The following is a 21529-nucleotide window of genomic DNA, read 5'->3' on the forward strand; positions in this document are numbered from 1 at the left end:
ATGAAATTATAGTTAATAATCTAATGAATACTGAGTTCAAAGGAAAAATTTCTACACAGAGGACCGGAGATTGGTACTAGAGCTTAGAAACAAAGTTTCAGCCACACTATGATGTCTAATGTAAAATGGCTAAACCAGCAAAAATAACACTCATGTACTTGTAGCTAAGTTTAGATAGAGATTTCTTGTATTTTTATTTTAATCATATCTATAGACATGGACACATGAATTTGCCTAGCATGGAGTCATGTCAGCACTCACTTACTCGGTCAATGACAGGCAGTGTGAAACAAAGAGCTATGCAAATGCATCCACTTGACTGATCAAACATGGCCTGTTAATGCTTTACTTACACATGCCATAATTTTTTCTCAATGATTACACCTGAAAATTCACTGACATTTCATGCATAAATTCTCAGGTTGCAAAGTTTCTAAGTCAAATGATGGAATACAATATATTGGTATAATAAAGATTTATTTTTTTCTAAAGTTAAACATGCTAGTCATTCCACAAGAAAAGAGGAAACAATGCAACATAAGGTATGTTAATTACAGGACAAAGCAAATCCATATAGTCCTCAATAAAATCAGTTGTACAGCTCCTAATAGAGGGGTGTCAATATCTGAAAGAAATGCAACTGTGCATCGAACCAAGTTACAGTGGAGTATTTGGCTGCCCTCTCATTTGGCATGAGATCCAATCTCCATACCCGAGAGTTCACAAAAATGTCCCAACAGAATCAATTGCAATATTCTCTTTGGAACATTAATCATCTCAGTTTTCAAGAATTCAATGCACCTGAACTGTATTTTTCAGTGTGTTTTCATTTCAAAAGCCTAACACAGCCTTCACTCTCGGCTATAACTCAAGTTGATGTCGGCAATCTGTGAGGTATCAAGGTTCTTTGGAGAATGGCGCTCTTACAATATTGACTGCTCCTCATCTCCTTCTATTCATAGTTTTATATGAGATGATCAACACATGTGTTTCTATTTGTAAGTGGCAACAACCTGCACAGTTGCATTCATTATTTTGAACTGGATAACAAAGTGATGACCATGCAATCAATGGGGTACACACAACAATCTTTTATATAGTTATATAACGAGGAGAGTATCTCATGCAAGACTGTGAAATATGTTTGACAAATACAAGTCACAAAACTTTGTGAGGAATTCCAGGGTGTCTAGAGATATTTTCCATCCTCAGAGTCATTATAAGAGTAAAAAGATTTTGATACCCTTTGTTTGTTCATAGGTATTTGAGTACTGGCCAATATGTACCTATTTAACGTGAACACATTATATTTTAATCAAGAGGTCCATTGGTAGCTGTACATATTCTTAAATTCAATCAATGGCAAAAATTTACTGGCACAGCACTTATATGTGATGATTGATGGTCAACCAACATTCTCTTTCTTATGAAGCACAGTGAATAATTTGAAGGCACGACACACAGAACTGCACATAAGTGACCTACACTCAACAAGAATCTCCCACAATGTAAATGAGAAATGTGAGGTAATGAACCACAGCGATGAAGTGGAGAAGTTGGGCCATCCGAAATCACTTGGCTTTGAGGAAATACTGAACGTGGGGAGTGGTTACATGATATTGGTTTCTGTGTAGGGGTGGGGGGAAATATGTCTGATATGCATACCTGAAGTGCTAAGGCTATCAAACAAACTAATACACCCAAATATAGAGCTCAGTATAGGCACACAACCATCATAGAAACTTCACATCAGAGTAATGAACGGTGATTATAATCAAATCTCCTGCCAGTGATGATCATTGCCACTTCACATCCTAAAAACTACACAATTACTTCCAACTATGAAGATTTGTATTTGACAAATTTTGCAGTACTTCACTGACCTAAGAACTACCCACATCACAGAGCGTGAAACTACACAAGCTACAGCGTAATGACGCAGCGACAGAGTGCAATGGGTGCTAGAATGTCTACAGACATGCGTATCATAAACCAAACAGACATACACACACACACACAAACACACACAAGAGAGACAAGCTTTCTTCCCGACCAAGACCACAAGATAAACCTCAACTCACCAAAGCTGGTGTCGTCATTGTCCTCTGTCGTCCCTTGCTGGTCGGAGATGGTCATCTGTGGTGGAGGCGAGGACAGCGGTTGTACCACCTCATAGTGTTTGGACTGAATAATAGTATTAAATGTAAGGATGCTGTCATACAATTTTTATGCTCTCTTTTTGTTTTTCCTTGACAGAATTATTGTTTGAAGAAATTGGTCATTTTTTAAGTATGCAGATTATCACATGTCAAGCAGGTTTTATCATCATGTTATCAGTCAAGAGGATTTGAATGCTACAGAAAGCTTTACATTACTTTTTAAATGAATAATCAATCTCTAATCAGTCCTAATGACTTATTTCATAACTCATTTTTCTCACTGTCAAGACCACTCAGCTTTGCATGTTATACCTTTGGAACTATTAGGTTTATCTTAACACATGCACACAAGGAACAATCAATATGGCACAAGTCATTGCAAAAGGCATATCAGAGATGAATATTATCATACATCACCAACATATCAAACATCACCAACACATATTGCAAAGATTACTGTAAAACCAGAAATATTCACAGCATGACGTTTTCGCGAATAGGAGCAGCAGGCCTTTTTCGTGGCACGAAATTTCTGTCAGTTACCACTGGTATTCTATGCATATGGTGTAGACAAAAATGTTTGCATGCATTCTAATTTTGTGACTCTTGGCTCCTCCTGGAATGTGCAAAAATTTGACGTACATAAATATTCATGGTTTGACAGTGGCAATTACAAGGTCACTTTCTGGTGACCACTGGGGTGACAGAACTGAGTTTATCAAATAAAAACATTATCAGCTAGATGCTTTGAAAAAGGCAATCCCTGAATAACTTTCTACTTACAGCCTTCACTTTCAGATCCTTGATCTTATCTTCTTTACTTCTGATTTGCTTTTCAAAGTCCTTGTTTTTCTGGAGAGGGAGAAAAGGATATAAAATGAGTAATATGGCATTTTCACCGAGCGACAAGAATGCTACAGACTGTAAAAATGAATTGGCTCAAATGTGGGGAAGCAGAACAAAAGGTGTCTATTGATAAAGTGAAAAATTTTACCAAATCACATAATGGTACTTCACACAGAAACCACAGTAGTGTTTGAAAGAGGATGTGTCTTTTAGCTAATATTAAAGCGTCTCATGTCCATGAAAGTCTTTTCTGTTATCAATTGCATCTCATCCTCTAAAAGGTCGCATATGCCTTTCACAAGTGTCACAAAATTTTGTGTGGTTTAAGAATGTCTCCCAACATTGTGCACGAATCTTACAGTAATATACAACTACCTTAGAGTTTTCAAGGAAGTATTGAAAACAAACCAACAGTCACTTCAGAATACGCTCCTCTGTTGTACTGAGAATAACGGTTGAAATTTTTTCGAGGTCCGAATAAATTCACTGGAAATATATGGTATCGTTTCCCCCTCCATCATAAAGAAGTTTCCGCTTTCATCATCCTGAAGAAAGGTCTGAATTACCTACCTCCACAATATACAAGCTTATAAAAGGAATCTAATTTTCAGGGTTGCAAATGGGACACACAAGCTCTATAGGCTAACCCATCCCACCTTCTTGTCCACATGTCTGTTTGCCTGTGTGTATGCTTTTCTCTCTGCCTTTATCTGTCTGGATATAAGTTTGTATGCAGGCCTCAAATTAACCGACGGCCACCGACGGCCATGGCCGTCGGTGCCCCTCTCGTTGGCCGCAATGCCTTTTGTTTTTTGATCAAAGTTACGGCCAAAAAAAAAAATGTGCCCTTTTTCTTGGGGCCGTGGTGCCCTTTTAGAATGAAAGTTATTATTTATGTCGTATAATATGCCCTTTCTCAAAGTCTACACCTTAATAAGCTTGAACAACTTTCCTGATATCAAATATCATACCTTCAGTTCACTCGCGTCCCATTATATCTGATTCAAACTCAGTATCTTTCCGAGATACGAGACGACGTGTACGTACATGTACGCCCGACCGGCTTTTGCCGTCCCGACTGCCTCCGCAGCGCAGCGGCCATAGAGTTACTAGCTAGGCAGCGCATATTCAGATAGAGTACCAGTAGTAAAGAGTGAACACCAAGTTCACCAAGAAAAAAGAAAAATCCCACGATGCCAAGGTGCCAGACTGGGGAATGGGGAGGGGTGGAGAGAGAGAGACCAATCAACAGAAGAAACCGCGCGTACTGGCGCATTCTTGGAGGTCATGAACTGTCTGGGGTCTTGGAGATGAACAGGGAAAGAATGTTTAATTATCCAAGATAGCTCAAGTCGTCGAAGCCCCAGGGCGAAGACCCAGGATTACAAACGTAATGATTCTGTATTTCTTATCACTCTCCTGCGATTTTGAGGTGTTAGTAGAGTGTCAAATTTTTCGTGAAAACACAAATTTGACTACCAGTGACAATGAAAGAATTGTATTTTTTTGTGCAGATTGTTTTTTTTTTTTTGTCTTTATCCTGACTAATATTCAAGTTCATATGAAATTTCTGACATTTTTACTGCTGCATCAACAGCCTAAATAAATTACTGGAAGATTTTTAATATATTTGAATTGTCAAATTTTGAATATAAATGCAAATATGTGGATAATCATCGGATGTGGATGATCATCATCCACATTGATTTGTATCCTCTAAATTTGCTATTTCAAATGAATATAGTAGGCAATGTGTCAGAAAATTCTGAAGCTTTGTGAGTATGAAATTTTTGGCAACCTTCGTAAGTTCCATTTGAACTTTAGGCATGATAAGCTCCTATGATTCAGCAAAAATAACTCAACAGATCAGAGATAAACTTCCTTCGAATTGAGAACTAGCACGCAGATTTGCTGAGCGTGAGACCTCAAGAAGCTTCAGCTTTGCTTTGAGAGTGTAACTCGGGAAGTTCTCACAAACTCCTGGATCACCCCTCCCTGCCAACTCCAACTCGTTGCTCCCCAACGTGCATGGTGAATGCATGGTGTCTCGATGTCACCTTTGTTTTTGTCTTGGAATATTTATTCATTTCGTGTCATGACATGAGTGTAGTAATCTTTTTGCATGGCGATGTACAAACTCGTGATACTCCACTCGTTTTTTTCTATGTTTTTCTTTGAGGCCAAAAGGAAGACAAAATAGTATCATGGCGTTTGCAGTTGTTCAAAAGGTCTGCTTTTGATAGCTCACAGACTACATAGTAATCATCCATGCTCCCAGGCCCTCCCTCCAGTCGAGCAATTCACACGAGCGCGCAAATTCCTTTGCCTTGTGGTTTTGCCAGCCAGCTGTCGGAATGTGCTTTGAAGTTACATGGCAGCCTGGCCTGGCTGGCCTGAAAGGGTGTCGAGTTTCAATCAATACCTACTGTTGTTTTATTCCTGTTTTAAAAAATGTTGTTTCACCTGATAGAAACGCGGAAATCGGGAATGTGTTACAGCTGTAGGGAAGAGGTTTTTGTTGTGTGTTGCACTTTGTGTGTGTGTGTGTGTGTTTGTTTGTTTTTCTCGGTTTTTTTTTTTCTTCTTTCTTTTTTCATAAACACCCAACATGCCCTTTCCAATGTGGCCTTGGTGCCCCTCTGACTGACCTAAGTGCCCTGGCCTCTTGGAAAAAGTGCCCTTTTCTAAATGGCCTTGCCCCTCCAAAATCCTATTTCGAGGCCTGGGGTGTGCATCTCTCTCTCTGTTTGTCTGTATGTGCATGTGTGTATCTCTATCTTTCTCTGTCTGTCTGCGGGCCATTTCTCTGTCTCTCCTTCTACTTACTCCATCTACTGTAAACGCCATACTTAGCAAGTCTAATTTTTCGCGAATGGGGACTTCTCGACAATTTAGTGAGTGGTTAAATTTGCGATTGTGGAGTACTTTCTTGAACAGTGAAATGTATGCTAACACATCACATTCATGTCAGAATCAGAGTTAATTTTTTTGCATGTTTTTAAATTCGCAAACGACACCCAACAAGCAAAATTCACGAAAATAACAACCTTGCGAAATATACAACATATACAGTATAATCACCTTCATGAGGTCCTGTATCTGTTTCTGGTACTTGGCCCCCTTCTGGTCCCCGCCCTCCCTCTCAATGTCCAGCAGCTCCTTGGTCTGCTTGAGGAGGGCCTTGAGTTCCTTCACCTCCTCCCGGTGGGATCCCTTCAGCTCCTTCTGCTTCTCCCTCCACTTGTCTTCCTGCTTCTTTAGATCCTCCATCATCTGGGACTGCAGCGTCGAGATCTGGAATCCAAGGTTGTGGGGGGGGGGGGAAGGTTGTGGGGGGGGGGGGGGGAGGTTGAGGGGAATCGTTGAGTGGAGGCCATTGGGTGGTAGAAGGCTTAATGGTGCACCACATGTTCTTTCTTGGGTATGCATGTGGCCCTGAAAAGGGCCTACCCACTCCCGACGTGTTGGCAAGCATGTTCTTGTCATTCTCAAGAGAATTCTTGAGTTTCACTCAATACTTGAGTTTCATTCTCTTCAAAATGGCAAGAACATGCTTGTCGTAATGTCGGGAAAGGGTAGGCCCTTTTCAAGGCAACATACATACCCAAGAAAGAGTATGTGGTGCATCACTAAGCCTTCTACCATGTGATCCAAATACATGTTGACCTTCATTGATGCTTTTGGGTCTGTACATAATCAAATTACTAAACATTTCATGAAAATATGCATCATATACTTTCAAACACTTTTTTTTTAACTTAATTTCAAGCATCCTGCTAAGTCCTACCTCAAAATTAAAAAAAAAATAATCCTGATAATTTTTATTCATATTCCAACTGTGACATCATCCTCCTGTAACACTTGAGCTGAACAACAGACACAGTAATGTGCATTACCACTCACTGCTATTACTACCTGCACTTACTCACAGCAGCATCACATGTCCTTTTTCATGCAAATGTTTCTGACAAATTTTTGACACAGCAATGAAGAGAGTGCCTGTGCAAGGAGACGACCACGCCAGCTCCGTACGAGAGTACTGTAAAACAAGATATATTTGCGGCATGAAATTTTTCTCGAATCGCCACTAGCATCCAATGCATATTGTGTAGGCAAGAACTTTCGCGTGCATTTTAATTTCGCGAATTTTGGCGCTCGCGAAATTCGCGAAATCAAAATGCACGCGAACATTCCTCGTTTTACAGTATTACCTCTCCCTGGAGGTGCTCCTTGAGTTTGCTCATCTCTCGCTGCTGCTTCTTGTTCAGCTTCCTCTGCTCCTCCAACTCATCCTCATCCATCATCTTACCCAGCATGGACTGCTTGCCTGACAATGGCAGAGAGATTTCAACAAGATTGGATCAAATTTTCCACATCCCCCAAAACAACAACAACAAAACAAAACAACATCCCCAGTTATCTGTGATCTTCTAACTTAAAAAGGGGATAATGTGTGATTAAAGTTCGATCCTACCTTGGCCATGCTCACACAATGCTAAATGAAAAAAAAAATTAAAAAAATTAAAAAAGATTTGGAGGTGATGTCAAAGAATTAGGCCATCATATTACACATAAAGCTGATCCACACATAGCTATTGGTTTTTTATATCGCGACACAAAAATTGACTCCTCAAAACTGTGATTTTCAGGTGTACGTGCGAACGGGCCTTTTGATCCATACTGTACTGTATTTGCCAAATGGCACTGCTGTCCATTAAAACTAACTGTTGATGAAAAAAGGGTTAGCTAATCATAATTCTCATCACATCAAGAAGAACTTCCTGTTGTAAAATGAAGCATTGGCATGGCCAAGTGCACTGTCTAACTTACAGTAAGTTAAGTATATCTTTGGTGGGTGGATAAACTGAATGTAAACAAAAAAGCTAGGGAAATGTATCGCTAAGTGCCTAGGTACATGATGGGATTAAAGTCCTCTGCTGTTATTCTAAACATATTTTGAAAATTATAGTACCTTTAACGGCAAGCTGATATCCACTCAGTGCCTCATCTCATGACTCACCTAGTTTGGATTCTATGTTGCTGAGAGCATTTTGGGAAGACGAGTATTTGTCGTGCATCTCTTTCAGTTCCTTCATGAACATGTTCTGCATTTTCTCCATCTCAACCTATAGAAGCAAAGACGAAACAGAAAGTCAGAGAGAAAAAAAAATCACTCTCTTCCAACACCTCTTATATTGTGTAGACAACAACACATACTGCTGTATGTCTGTGAATGTTCTCAGTCATTCAGGTAAAGTATTATATCAGTAAATCTAGTCAACTGGAATTTAAAACTTGTAATTTGGGAGTAGCGATGTTTCGCATCCTCTCTGGGACGCTTCATCAGGCCGACTGATCTTTGGCAGCAATTGGTTGTTGACCCGTAACACGGTCGGGGAATTTCGGAAATGGAGGAGGGGGCCTGCGACACAACCTAGCTGGAGCCTTACAACCCGGCAGTTCGGAAGATTCCTCAGCGCTTTCTGAAATTCCCCAACCCTGTTATGGGTCAACAACCAATTGCCGCCAAAGATCAGTCGGCCTGATGAAGCGTCCCAGAGAGGACGTGAAACGTTGCTACTCCAAATTACAAGTAAGTCCACTTGACTAGATTTACTGATATAGTTCATGACATACTGCTGTAGTTATCTACATATTTTGACGGCAAAAACAAACAAACAAACAAACAAACAAACATATTTTGAAATGACGAAACTGCACATATCAATTATGCTGAATCACATTTTAGGGAAAATAAAAATATCATTGATTTGAATACATAATCGTTAAGAGTAAAACTCTAATAAAACATAATTTGCAAGCAACTGCCTCATCTTCAATGTCACCACTAACTTTTTGAAAGTTTAGCTGCTCCTGTTTCCATTTCTCCAGCTCCTTTCTGTGCTGATCCTCCTGCCTCTCCGTATCCATTTGACTCTACATAAAACAAATGTCAACAACAGTAAAAACAAGGTAAAAACAGAATTTCATTGCACTTCTTACACTACTGGTCCATTTTCTCTGTGAGACACCTCATGTTTTCCCAATAAACATTGTCCATTCATTGACAGCAATGCCATTTCTAAGGCTACAGACCTTTACAGAAACTGAAGCACTGAATTTTTTATGTAACTTGTGGAGTTGAAAGAATGCTGACATTTTGTCACTTGAATGTGTGTGAGCAAAATGTAAGGTGCATGGAGAGTAGTGAGGTTGCAAATGGGACAAACTTGGCCAAACCTACTGAGAAATTGTTTGCGATATATTCTGTGCAAAATTGAGCAATATCTTGAAAATGTTTTGGTAGAAATTATGATGTCTTGGTCTATGCACTACATTTTAATCCTGGTGAACACAATGATTACAGGATATCTGTATTAGATTAAGTAAGAGTTGACAGCAAACTCCATAGCCAAAATCAATTATCATTCAACTTTTGCTGCTTTTCCATGCCCAAGACCCCGTTACAACACAGGAGGGGCTATGGCACATCCTAACATTCAGATCTACAACTGCATAGAGAGCACTAATTAAACTGAATATGACACCAATATAATTTCTTGCCAACCAAATATGTGCAGCATTCTACAGGTGTCAAACACAGTTAATGGAGAATGCTATGAAGGCATTGCCAGGGGTTTCCTTTGAAAGATGACTGACCAGAAAAACAAAAACAAAGTTACTAGCCTGTCATTCATACATTGCTGAATAAAGCTGTCATTACATCTACTCTATATTTATCAACATTTGCTCCGTGAGACACACATGTAACATTACATTTGTGACTGCCCAGCTCAAAACCCAGAAAAAAACAGTAGGCCAAAATTAATTTTCACTTTTCCACATAGTTTAAAAGAGCAAGCACTGAGGTCTAAAATGACATATACAGGTAAGTTGTTAAACTTGGTCCATCTTAACCTACTCAAACAAAAGATTGAAATAAGAGCGAGTTAGGTGAAGTTTCAAGGAAAGGGAAGAAAACGGATTTAAAGATTAGGGTCACTTAATGCGTGCTGTGCAGAAGTATCTGTGAAAAATAACATGGTCCAGAAAAAAACAAAAACAAAAACAAAAACAAAAACAAAACAAAACACGTTAACATCTAGATTTCTGCTTTGTTTTAAGCTGCCAAATTTTGACAGCACATGGAGAAAAAAAAATTACTCTCTCAGGTAAAACAAACAGCAAAAATTTGAGTTCATCAACCCAAATGGCATATTTTGGTCCAGAACAGAGAATACTAATCTTCAACTTTTTGTGAGTTTTGAACTGGGCAGCAACTAAAGACAAACACATCTTGAGTACAGTGACAATGAATGAACCCACTACAAAAGGTCAATGAACCTGTTTTATAGCAAAGAAGTGAGCCCCTGAGACACACTCCACACATCTCCATGACTGACTATGATCACGTGGCACCATCTCTCCATAACAAACCAAACTCACCTGTTGCTGTAGGTGCATCTTCATTTGTTCCTGAGCTCGCTCCTTCTCTTCCACTAGCTGAGATTCGGTGAACTTTAACCTTTCTCTCAGCTCCTCCAGTTCCCTCTCAAGTTTCTCATTGGCTTCATTGACCTTCAGAAAATACAATCAAAAGGGAACAAACAACAACAATATATTACATGTAACAACCTGCATGTTTCCTCTTAAAGGTCCTGTTTACCTTTGGGAGCAGTGATTTAAAAAATGTTCAAGATATCACATTTGATGCACATGTGTAGGTCAGTTGTATCACAAAACATCCTACCATATTAGAATTTTGCAATGGAACCTAATATATAAGGAGATATCACTATTTTTCTCAATAAACCGTAACTGTAGACGGTTAAGTCTGGAAACATTTTTATAATATCCATTGTTCACATTTTGTATATTTAAGAATACTAAACATTGATTATACTGATTCCAATTTTTACATTGGTTGTTTCTCCCCCTAACTCACATTCTAGTAGCATTTTGAAGCACTAATGCTAGGTTTTTATTTCATCTGCAAATGGTAAGTAATGACTTTAACTTATGAATTAAAGTATACAGATTGTTTATTCCAAAAGGGGCATAGTATAATAATTTTTTATAGAGTCTTCAAGCCTGGCATTCTTCAGCAATTTAGCAGAGGCTTTGCAATCAATCCTGCTAATTTCAATCCAGTCTTATGTTTACAATAGAGACTGTTTTGGGCTTTATGAGTTTGTATGGTCCACTGATCATTTTAAAACTATTAATTACTAGCAATTTCAGTCTTTGGCTGATGTAATGAATATAATAAACTATACTGACTGAAATTTAATGACATTACAGTTTACATAATACATAATTACAGTTTACTGTAATGAAATTGTGTATCAAAAACATTAGGCTTTTACTTTTTTGACGGACGAGCTGTCCTCTTGTTGCGCTGGTCTTGGAGTGAACTCTGGGTGCTTGCGGTGTATGTGAGCTTGGAGGTAGGCAACGCTGAAGAATGCCTTCTGGCAATACATACACTGAGGTAGGAGAGTGAAATATAAGAATGACATTTAGACATAGAGAAGTGTGCAATATCTTTCTCATAGTAATTTAAATCATATTCTGGACTTCAACAGGTTTTTTTTTTTTTTTTGGGGGGGGGGGGGGGAGTGGATATCAGAATGACAGTTTACACACGAATGTTATCATTTTTTATGAGAATATATTTTCTATTTTGACTCTTTGTTATCTTATGTAATTTCACAAGGAAAAGTAGAAATTACGCGGTGCGTAATATATGTCCCCGCCGGAAGTAGCATTTAGTAGCAAAATGTACAATGTAGGTAAAAAGATGAAGGTCAAAGGTCACAGAAGTCAAAGGTCAAAATTCTAATTAGAAGTTTCGAAGCCCTCACCTAGTGCCATCACATAAAGCAAATGGAATCGAAATCGGGTTAGAAATGGCGAAGGAGTAGCATCTTGTAGCCAATGTACAATTTAGGTAAAAAATCAAGGTCAAAGGTCAAAGAAGTCAAAGGTCAAAATTCTGTGTAGAAGTTTTGAAGCCCTCACCTAGTGCCATCACATAAAGCAAATGGAATTGAAATCGGGTTAGAAATGGCGAAGGAGTAGCATTTGGTAGCAAAATGTACAATACAGGTCAAAAATCAAGGTCAGAGGTCAAAGAAGTCAAAGGTCAAAATTCTGTGTAGAAGTTTTGAAGCCCTCACCTAGTGCCATCACATAAAGCAAACGGAATCGAAATCGGGTAAGAAATGGTGAAGGAGTAGCATTTTGTAGGCAATGTACAATATAGGTCAAAAATCAAGGTCAATGGTCAAAGTCAAAGGTCAAAATTCTGTGTAGAAGTTTTGAAGCCCTCACCTAGTGCCATCATATAAAGCAAACGGAATCAAAATCGGGTTAGAAATGGCGAAGGAGTAGCATTTTGAAGCAAAATGTACAATATAGGTCAAAGGTCAAGGTCAAAGGTCACAACTGAAATTCTGTATAGAAGTTTCAAAGCTCCCATGTAGTGCTATCATATAAAGCAAACAGAATCAAAATCGGGTTAGAAATGGTGAAGGAGTAGCATTTTGAACATTTTGATCACACACGGACGCACAGACGGACGGACCCACAGACGGACAGACGGACACACGGACACACACACGTACGGAGCCCGTTTCTTAGTCCCCTGCTCGAACTCGTTCGGCGGGGACAATAAGAGCATTCATGTCCTTTTTCTCCTGTCACTTGATTTTGTTAGGAGAAATGATTCATGAATTTCAAAACAAATGAGGAAGAAACTCCTCTAAAGCAGTGTACTGTTCATATTGAATCAACTTGCACCCATATTACAAAATCATAGAATTTTGCTTTCACGGCATACAGTCATCAGGTGGATTTCAATAACAGTTTTCTTTTCTAGTTAACAGCACAAAATGCCAAAATTAACAGCTCAGTCACAATTGTGTTCAATGGAAACAATTTGCTCATTAACAGACAGATGCTGATTTACAACCACAATTATGAGTTCAGTTTATTGCTCTTAACAGCAGTCACACCAACCTTGATGTGGTTGGTAGGTCTGGCCTGGATCAGGACATGCTGATTGTTGATAGATGTTGCTTTTTTTTCCAGAGCTCTTGCTGCTAAACTTATCCGTAACTTCTAGGACATTTTGCAAAGTCAGGGATCTAAACTTCTCACAAACGTTCAAAGGGAATTTTTTTTTTCACTACTGCCATGATGGCCAAACCAACCTTGTGGTAGTTATTTGCCGTGGCCTGGATCAGCGTCTGCTGATTTTTCAGGAGCTTCTTGCGCTTGTGCGACTCCTGCTTGACCTTCTCTAACTCCCCTCTCAGCTGGGTCAGCTCTGCCTTGGTGCCCTCCTGGTCCAGGCGAAGCTGCTGTACCCTCTCCTCCGCCACGCTGGCGTTGTGGGCCATCACCTCCTGAGAATGCTGGTGGAAAGTAACATAGGAAAGGACAGAGGGTGAGACAATTCTCCCTAATGGATATAATGCAAACGATCTGTTGCTAACGGTCAGCTCCGTGTGCACTCCCGTTATAATAAACATGGTTATGTAACGAAATTCCGGTTACAACAAAGTAACAATTCAGGCCACAATTATCATTATCCTCTCTATGTATTTTTATTGTTTATTTGTTCGGCTACAATGGAATTTCTTTATAACGAAAGAAAACTGCCGTTACCAAGGACTTCATTATAACAGGAGTCCACTGTATGTGCAAATGAATGAGGTGATCTTACGTACACACACACACACACACACAACACATAGGGGTCAAGTGGGGGTCACACTCTCTGTGTTTACTTGTGCACTTCCAGTGATGCAGAGTTACTGTGCAGCAGGCATGGGCAGAGTGTATGTGTGGTAATCGCATCAAACATTTTCCTATTTTACATAACAGAAATACATTTTCAGAACTTATAACTTTGATTATTTCTTTTCCCAACACATAACAGTTGCTGAGAAAATCTACAAAACTATCACAGTTTCAAGAAAGAGATAGTACTCTATATATGTTTTGGTTTTTTTTTTTTTTGCACATGAATAAATAGAGCATGCACAGTTCACCAGTAGGGCATTGCTGGCACATTGTTCTGGAAATTGAACGTGCTGCCACTGTTTGAGTTTCTACAGTTATATGCCATCTAGGAAGAGTTCATACTGTTTCAAACAGAAAGGTTTCAAAACTTCACATACTGGTCTATAAAAACCTGGTTGGCATAATATGAATGTCATTGGGTCTTGTCCTTTTTCATTAGATTTCAGACTTTGATTTTTTTTTCTCTCATTCTACTGCTATCAGTCTCTTTAATTCTTTACCACAATATTTTGAATGTTTGTACTAAATGAGTGATTTCAGTATCAACTCCTCTCCTCTAGTGCTATGATTTTGTCAAAAATATTAGCAGTATTTTTGTCTCACTCTGGGAGGATTATCCAAGAAGGTTTTTCTTCATTTGTGGAAGACAAACTTGTATATCTCTATACAGTCTGTGTTTACAGGGGGGAAAAGGTAAATGAGTTCATAAACACATCCTCTCTTTCTTTCTTTTTTCTTTTTTAAAAACAATCATCACTTTAAAGTGTTTCCTGCAAGTAAACCCACCAGAAGATATTGTATGATGAGTTGTGCCAATTTGAAGACGGTCACAAAATTCTGGTCCACCAGTCTGGTGTCTATCTCACGCTCGATGTCACAGAACGTGATACCCATAATGGAGTCTTGTAGGCTGCTGACATCCAGTTCTCGCATGATGCGATCCAGGTCTATGGAAGCTGTAAGTAGAGAACAACAAAATAACTTCTCTGCCAATTTACCTCTCATACAGAGCATTCACAGAAGTTGTTACTTCGCAGTGAATGTACTGACAGACAAGATTTGTAGTATGTGAACACAGTGAAGCAAATATAAAGCTACTCTGTGACTCATCAGACTGAAATCGAATGAATGCAAAGAATGTTTATGATCCTTTGAATTGTTAGGTAGGCATTTGATAACAAAATTTCTTGGGGTTCTAGAAATGAATTTAATTTAGTCATATATGCCTTAATAGGTACTTCTACATTATATGCCCAATGTTTAATCAATGTTTTGTAAAAACAAACATATATCATTCATAATCACATTTTCAGAAGACGTATATATATTAAAAAAAAAAAACAATAACAAACAAAAAGAGGTTGACTCTTGCCTCCCTCTCACAAATGTGGACAAATTTCAAAGCTAGTCTTTGAACAAATATTTCTACTGATGGGCTAAGTTTAATATTGCAATTTTTAGACTAAGACAATTTATTCCAAGTTCAAATAGGATTCCAAATTAGAATTTGAGCGGGAACAGAGTTCACTCACCAATTTTCTTCCAGTCAATTCTTTCATGCCTGCTTCTGAATGTGAATCCATGAACTCCATTGCCAGACATCCTGGCTGAATGCGGCTGGGCCCCACCCCCCATGGCGTAGCCGTTGGAGTAGCCATGGGGGATGCCTCCTCTTGGTGAGTGTATGTAGGACATGTGAGGGGCAATAGGTCGCTAGTAAACATCAAGCTCTGTAGTATGGATAAAGCAAATATTTATTTCAAATTTTGAATTTAAATTTCGAATTTCAAATTCGAGGATTTTAGTGGCCCCAACAACAGAATACCAGATTAATAAAAAAATAAAAAAATGAGTCCAGTCCTGCAAATGCAAGGATTGCAAGACTTCACTTTTGCATGATTACGTCAATAAATGGCATGCATCGTGGTCTGCAGTGTCTAGCTAATCCAGCAATCAGTATGTCATCCATGCCACGTGGTCTTGTGAATTGTGTTTACTGTGCACAGCAACACTCCCCCTGACCTCTCTACCAAAAGATTAGTGTCAGTCCATATCTTGTCATCGTGGATATATGTTATTGTGGCTGCAAGAAGACTACATCTGGCTTTATGAAATCCCCTCCCATGCCGTGGGCTACAAAATGTCTCCTCCAGAGGGCCGTAAAAGTAAAAAAGGCATAGAGTCTAGGTCCCACCACTGTGTATCCGTACTTCGGCGGCTTGTCTGTTTATTTTCTACTCATGAATTAAGCCCCGTGCACTGTGTGGCATTCATCGGTACATAAGCCCTGGCATACCATGATTTTTAGTCAAGAAACAACCCCCCCCCCCCCCTTGGGCCTGGTGGGTAGGCCATATCAGATATAGGGCCATAGCCTATAGGCGCAGGCATAATCCTGCAGTGCTGCACCCCCCACCCTGCACTACTAGCTGTGTATACAAATAGGACGAAGAAGCATCCGGTCGGTCCGCGGAATCTTTCTCTGAACGCACGTTTAGCAGCGCTTTAAATTTCGGGTATTAGCTGATGTTGCTATCGTAAAATACAGATATTGGAAAAACTCCCTTGAGTCTATAAGTCTTGAACTTACTAGGCGTCATCATAAGTACACTCTAATTCAGGTAACTCAGAACGTTTAGATGGTTGCGAGGTGTAAACAATGACCGAAAACACCAATACGAATCTCTCTCGGGCTTCGGCGGGCTTGGCCAGGCGTAGGCGAGTGTGTGAGCGACGCCAGCGCCTGCGAGTGCTGGGCCCGCAAATTCAAAAAAACTTACTCTGCTTCAACGGTAAAAAATATTAACAATAAAATTTTGAATGTAGTTGAACCGATAGACTTGCCTGCTTTTCTAAGAAATGGAAAAATGAAGTGCTTACCTTGTAAAATTGCTATGCAAATAAGTGTTTTTCCGTGAATAATTTGACCTCTTTGTTAGTTCGACGTTACTTTTCATCGTCGTTGTGATTAGCGTTGCAAGAATGTTTCGGTTGATTGCATTTAATCGATCTACGAACGATAATTACAATCGATCGAAAAATGCATGTATCGTAGCGGTAAATACACAAGGTCAAATTGGTACGGGTGCAGGTTCAAGTCTAAATCTCATGACAAGCCCCCTGGAAACTTCTAAATGAATTATGAATTCTCAAAATATGTCTTAATAATCGAAAAGACGGTCAATGAAGGCAAATTGCATTACAAGATTGTCTTCTTCAACACGGTGAGAACAAACCTTTGAATGAAGTTTATGTTTATGTGAACAAATAAGAAAAGCTAAGTAGTACACTATGTTTGGAATTCTTTTAACATAATAGCATCAATCCGGCATATAATCATAATCATTCATGTGTCAGATGGAGTAAAATGTGAAGCATAAGCATTGCATTTATGTATCAATTTCTCAGAATAGATTTTGGCAATAAAAAGTATGGCAGACATGCTTTTGCTGTGATGTTAAAAGTAGTCCTACCCTAGCTTGTCTGTCAAAATTAAGTGTGTAATGGTATTTAAGCTCTGTTTGTGTATACTGATGTTTACGTTACTTTTAGTGTTGAGTAGACAGTCAAAGCACACTACATGTATATCTATATTCTAAGTTGCTTTAGTATGTACTGTATATAATATATGTATATTATATAAAGTGTTTGTTCGCAAAAACCGATACGTCTGTTTTTTAAAGGACAAGTTCACCTTCATAAACATAAGGATTGAGAAAATGCAACAATATTAGTAGAACACATCAGTGAAAGTTTGAGGAAAATTGGACAATCGATGCAAAAGTTATGAATTTTTTAAATTTTTGTGTTGGAACCGCTGGATGAGGAGACTACTACAGCTTTTGAGTCATATGCGTACAACAGTATAGGGCTCACACGGGTAAATAATTCCCCATAGAGACGTGTGTTAAAATTCGAATTTCAAAAAATTCTGTAAAATAGCTGGGAGAAATGAGGTGTTTGATCTTCACTAACCTGAATAAGTGAGATATTACCTTTCATCCATCAGATTTCCATGGTGGGTTGTTCTGCTCTAATTCTGTCCAGGGGTCCGCAAAGCCAGACTACGAGTTCTTGTCACTCAAAAAATCACCTATTTTCCGTACACGTACCCAATGAAATATAGTCCCCTCGAATTCCATCAGAAAAGCTTTCATCTTCCAACCAAAATGCCGTTTGTAGAGGAATTCATACTCAATATCTACAGCTGTTCAGTTTTTTGCCAAACTACATCATTGATTTTTAATTAATTTTTTTCTTCATTTATTTTGGTATCTTTGGTACGAATTTGTGAAGGGGTCTGGGACAGTCCATTTTATTTACAGGTGTGAGCCCTATAAAGAAAATGTAAAAGAAAATTCAACATATTTTCACTTTTTTCGCATAATAAAAGAGCACTTGACTTGCCTCTTTCTAAAGGCAGGGGGAATAATATTACCCATAACATTTGTCGGTAACGAGTCAGGGGAATGTGTACTTTTTTTCAAAAGATGGAATTTTGTGAAATTCTCTTTATATTTTCCTTATATTGTTGTACGCATGTGACATCTAAGTTATTCACACACTGCAGTAGTCTTCTCATCCAGCGGGTACTGCACAAAAACTTCAAAAAATCATAACTTTTGAACGGATTGTCCAATTTTCCTCAAACTTTCACTGATGTGTTCTACTAATATTGCTACATTCTCTCAATCCTTATGTTTATGAAGGTGAACTTGTCCTTTAAGATTTTGAAGTGCGGTCTCTCTACAAAATAATACATTTTAAATTATATATTGGTCACTACATATAAAGGTACATTTTTGAAGTTATGGTGGAAAGAAGCAATTTTTTTTTATTATTCTCTTTATTTTTCTTGACCTTTAATCACAAATATCTCCATTTGGCAAAAATGGACTTATCGGTTCTTGCGAACAAACTCTTCATATATACTACAGAACAGAACTCTAGCAATGTATCATGCTGTCAATACCAATAGTTTATAATGAAGAACATGCAAATATTCAGGCTCCCTGCCCTTTTTCAAGTGATTTTGAATAACTCCAAATTAACTGTTCGTATCCTGCATGACACATTAGTCAAGTTCTGTTGTTTTTTATATTATTGTACCAATACATGGATTATGAATTACTTCACACACACACACACACACACACACACACACTATTCACGTATATATATATATATATATATATATATATGTATATATATATATATATATATAAGGATAGAATCACCAAGTGTATAAATATGTATATATATATAAATCATATATATATATATACACATATACATATATATATATATATATATATATATATATATATATATATATATATATGGGTTAGTGATTGGCTAAACACAGTCACGTGATGGAGGCACATTGGTTTGATATGTTCGCCCATGGGCAGAACATTTTTGTAATGTTCTCCCATGGGAAAACAATCTCACATAACAAATGACAAACGATACCAAACGATTGAACGATCATATTTTTCACGCAATCGATAGGATAAATTTGCCTATTCCATACAATGTGAAAAAAAAGTAGATTTGACTATCCCATATAATATAACAGATGATGACTTTTGTTGTCGGGAACATGTACCAAACGTTCCACCCTCAGGGTTTGAAATGCTATTTCGGGAGGCTATAAGTCCCTCAACTTCGTCTCGGGACTTACAACCTCCCTCAATAGCATTTCAAACCCTTCGGGTGGAACATTCGGTATGTTCCCTCCCCCGCCAGTCATCATCTATATAATATACATATGCATAGACAGAGTAAATAATAGCCAACTATTATACACACCACAATCGTCATTTATAATTTCTCAATTGTCTATTTTATACCAATGAACCTGTGCCTGTAGGTCATGGTAATAATGAAAATAATGTATGAAAGATCCCTTATTGAATACGAAGACAAAAAAAGAAGAAAGATCATTGAAGTGTAAGGTTCCTGAAAACACATTGTACATTGTACATTGTAGTTTATCATGCAGTTGTAAATACAAATTTGACCAATCTGAAACTTCCTTCTGAGCAGCCAATTATGCATATTTTGTATATATTCCTGTCTACAGATATAATCATAAACCAACGATAAATTATGTTATCAAACTCTTATAACTTTCACAGTTTTGAAGAGTAAGCTATATCAGGTTGAGGTTTTGCAGATATTTCTGTGGTACTGGGGTCATGAAGAATGAACACAAACAGGCACACAAATAAACACTATCACAAACACACCATAAAATTCAAATTTAACACCTACCCAATCACGGTAATATGAAATCATGCTCATTCTCACAAAGACAGTTTCTTGAGAAATCAATTTTATTTTAACTTGTTGTGCATATATTTCATTGCACACAATAGCAATATATTCATATAAACTCCCCTAAGTTCAGCATATTATGCTAACAATTATTATGATGCAAGAATACAATATAACAACGAAACCACTGATATACTGTATGGCTCTACCTTGGAAAATCACTTTTCAAAGTAACATTAGCTTGCTACAATATACATATCAAAACAACTTTCTCCTATTTGTGGAAGAGGGAACGTGAAATAGTACTACGCAGGTGCATAATCATGTGTGCTTGACAATATTCAAAAGCTTTAGTAAAAAAAAATAATAAAAGTACATTAACATCTATGAAAAATTCAGTACACTATGCAGTTTAGTTTCAATCTAAGCATAAGTATAATTTTTCCATGCATCCTTTGAAAATTACACGATAGTATAGTAAGCAAGTCAGGAGGTCAATTACAGCTCAGTTCAAAAGAATTACTGAAGGACTGAGAAATTAACACATATGTGTATGCCATTAATCTTAGTTCATGGTCATGTGTTAATAGCATCATAACTGACTCAAGTAATAGTAAAGTTTGAATAAGAAAATCTGTATTAATGCCAAAGCTGAATATTAAGCCAGCAGAGAACAATACAAATGTTTTGTATCACTTTGCCTGTGATATATTAATTGCACATGATATAATGCCAGTATGATACAAATATACCAATATACTAATTCCTGTCATCTATTCATGTATATATTTTCTCAAGATGACTCTTCCCTTTATACTGGAAACCATTCAGGGGCTACAACTCATCAATGATTTGTCCTGATAATACTGTACTTTGGCTGCATTTATATTGTTTTACAAGTCTTCAAACAAGATGTCATCCTACATGAGCAATTTCACAGATATGTTACCCCTGAACACAGCATTGGTCCTGATTATAGACAGAAATTTAAAAAAAATCATGAGTAAACCAGTATACTCAAAGGGAATAAGTATAATTTGTAAACCTATAAATGGTGTTTAAGGTTATTTGGGAATATCCAAAAGACATTTGATAATTATATGACACTTAGTTACATCATTACAGTACAGACTGTCTATTCTGCTAAATAAGAAAAAAAATGAGTAAATCGGTATCACTCAAAAGAAATAAGTATAATTTGTAAACCTTCAAATGGTGTTTGGGGTTATTTTGGAATATCCAAAAGACATTTGATAATTATATGATACTTGGTTACATTATTACAGTACAAACTGTCTATTCTGCTAAATGAGAAAAAAAAAAATCCATGAGTACAGAACATCGCATTTCCCATTAATACACAATATGATTTGGTGATTGTAACTGCTATAAAGAAAGGCTTTTATGCTCCAGAACAGTAGTTTCATGTGATACAA

General features: G+C 37.7%; 1 protein-coding gene across 1 annotated transcript in view; it reads right to left on the reverse strand.

The window, feature by feature from the left end:
* Positions 1–20114, reverse strand: part of LOC139727598 (uncharacterized) — a 33594-nt gene extending 13480 nt beyond the window's left edge. Inside the window, exons 1-13 of the mRNA XM_071638580.1 lie at positions 20091–20114; positions 15347–15527; positions 14601–14770; positions 13220–13423; positions 11372–11491; positions 10452–10583; positions 9440–9444; positions 8859–8940; positions 8026–8131; positions 7217–7332; positions 6087–6299; positions 2943–3011; positions 2082–2184 (exon numbers count right to left, since the gene is read on the reverse strand). Coding sequence (XP_071494681.1) covers positions 2082–2184; positions 2943–3011; positions 6087–6299; positions 7217–7332; positions 8026–8131; positions 8859–8940; positions 9440–9444; positions 10452–10583; positions 11372–11491; positions 13220–13423; positions 14601–14770; positions 15347–15527; positions 20091–20114 — 1525 coding nt within the window. The remainder of the gene's footprint in view (positions 1–2081; positions 2185–2942; positions 3012–6086; positions 6300–7216; positions 7333–8025; positions 8132–8858; positions 8941–9439; positions 9445–10451; positions 10584–11371; positions 11492–13219; positions 13424–14600; positions 14771–15346; positions 15528–20090) is intronic.
* Positions 20115–21529: the final 1415 nt, after the last annotated feature.

Source organism: Diadema antillarum, unplaced genomic scaffold, assembly GCF_040938485.1.
Source record: "Diadema antillarum isolate AM-2024a unplaced genomic scaffold, OU_Dant_1.0 seq00000136_RagTag, whole genome shotgun sequence".
NCBI classification, from domain to species: Eukaryota; Metazoa; Echinodermata; class Echinoidea; order Diadematoida; family Diadematidae; genus Diadema; species Diadema antillarum.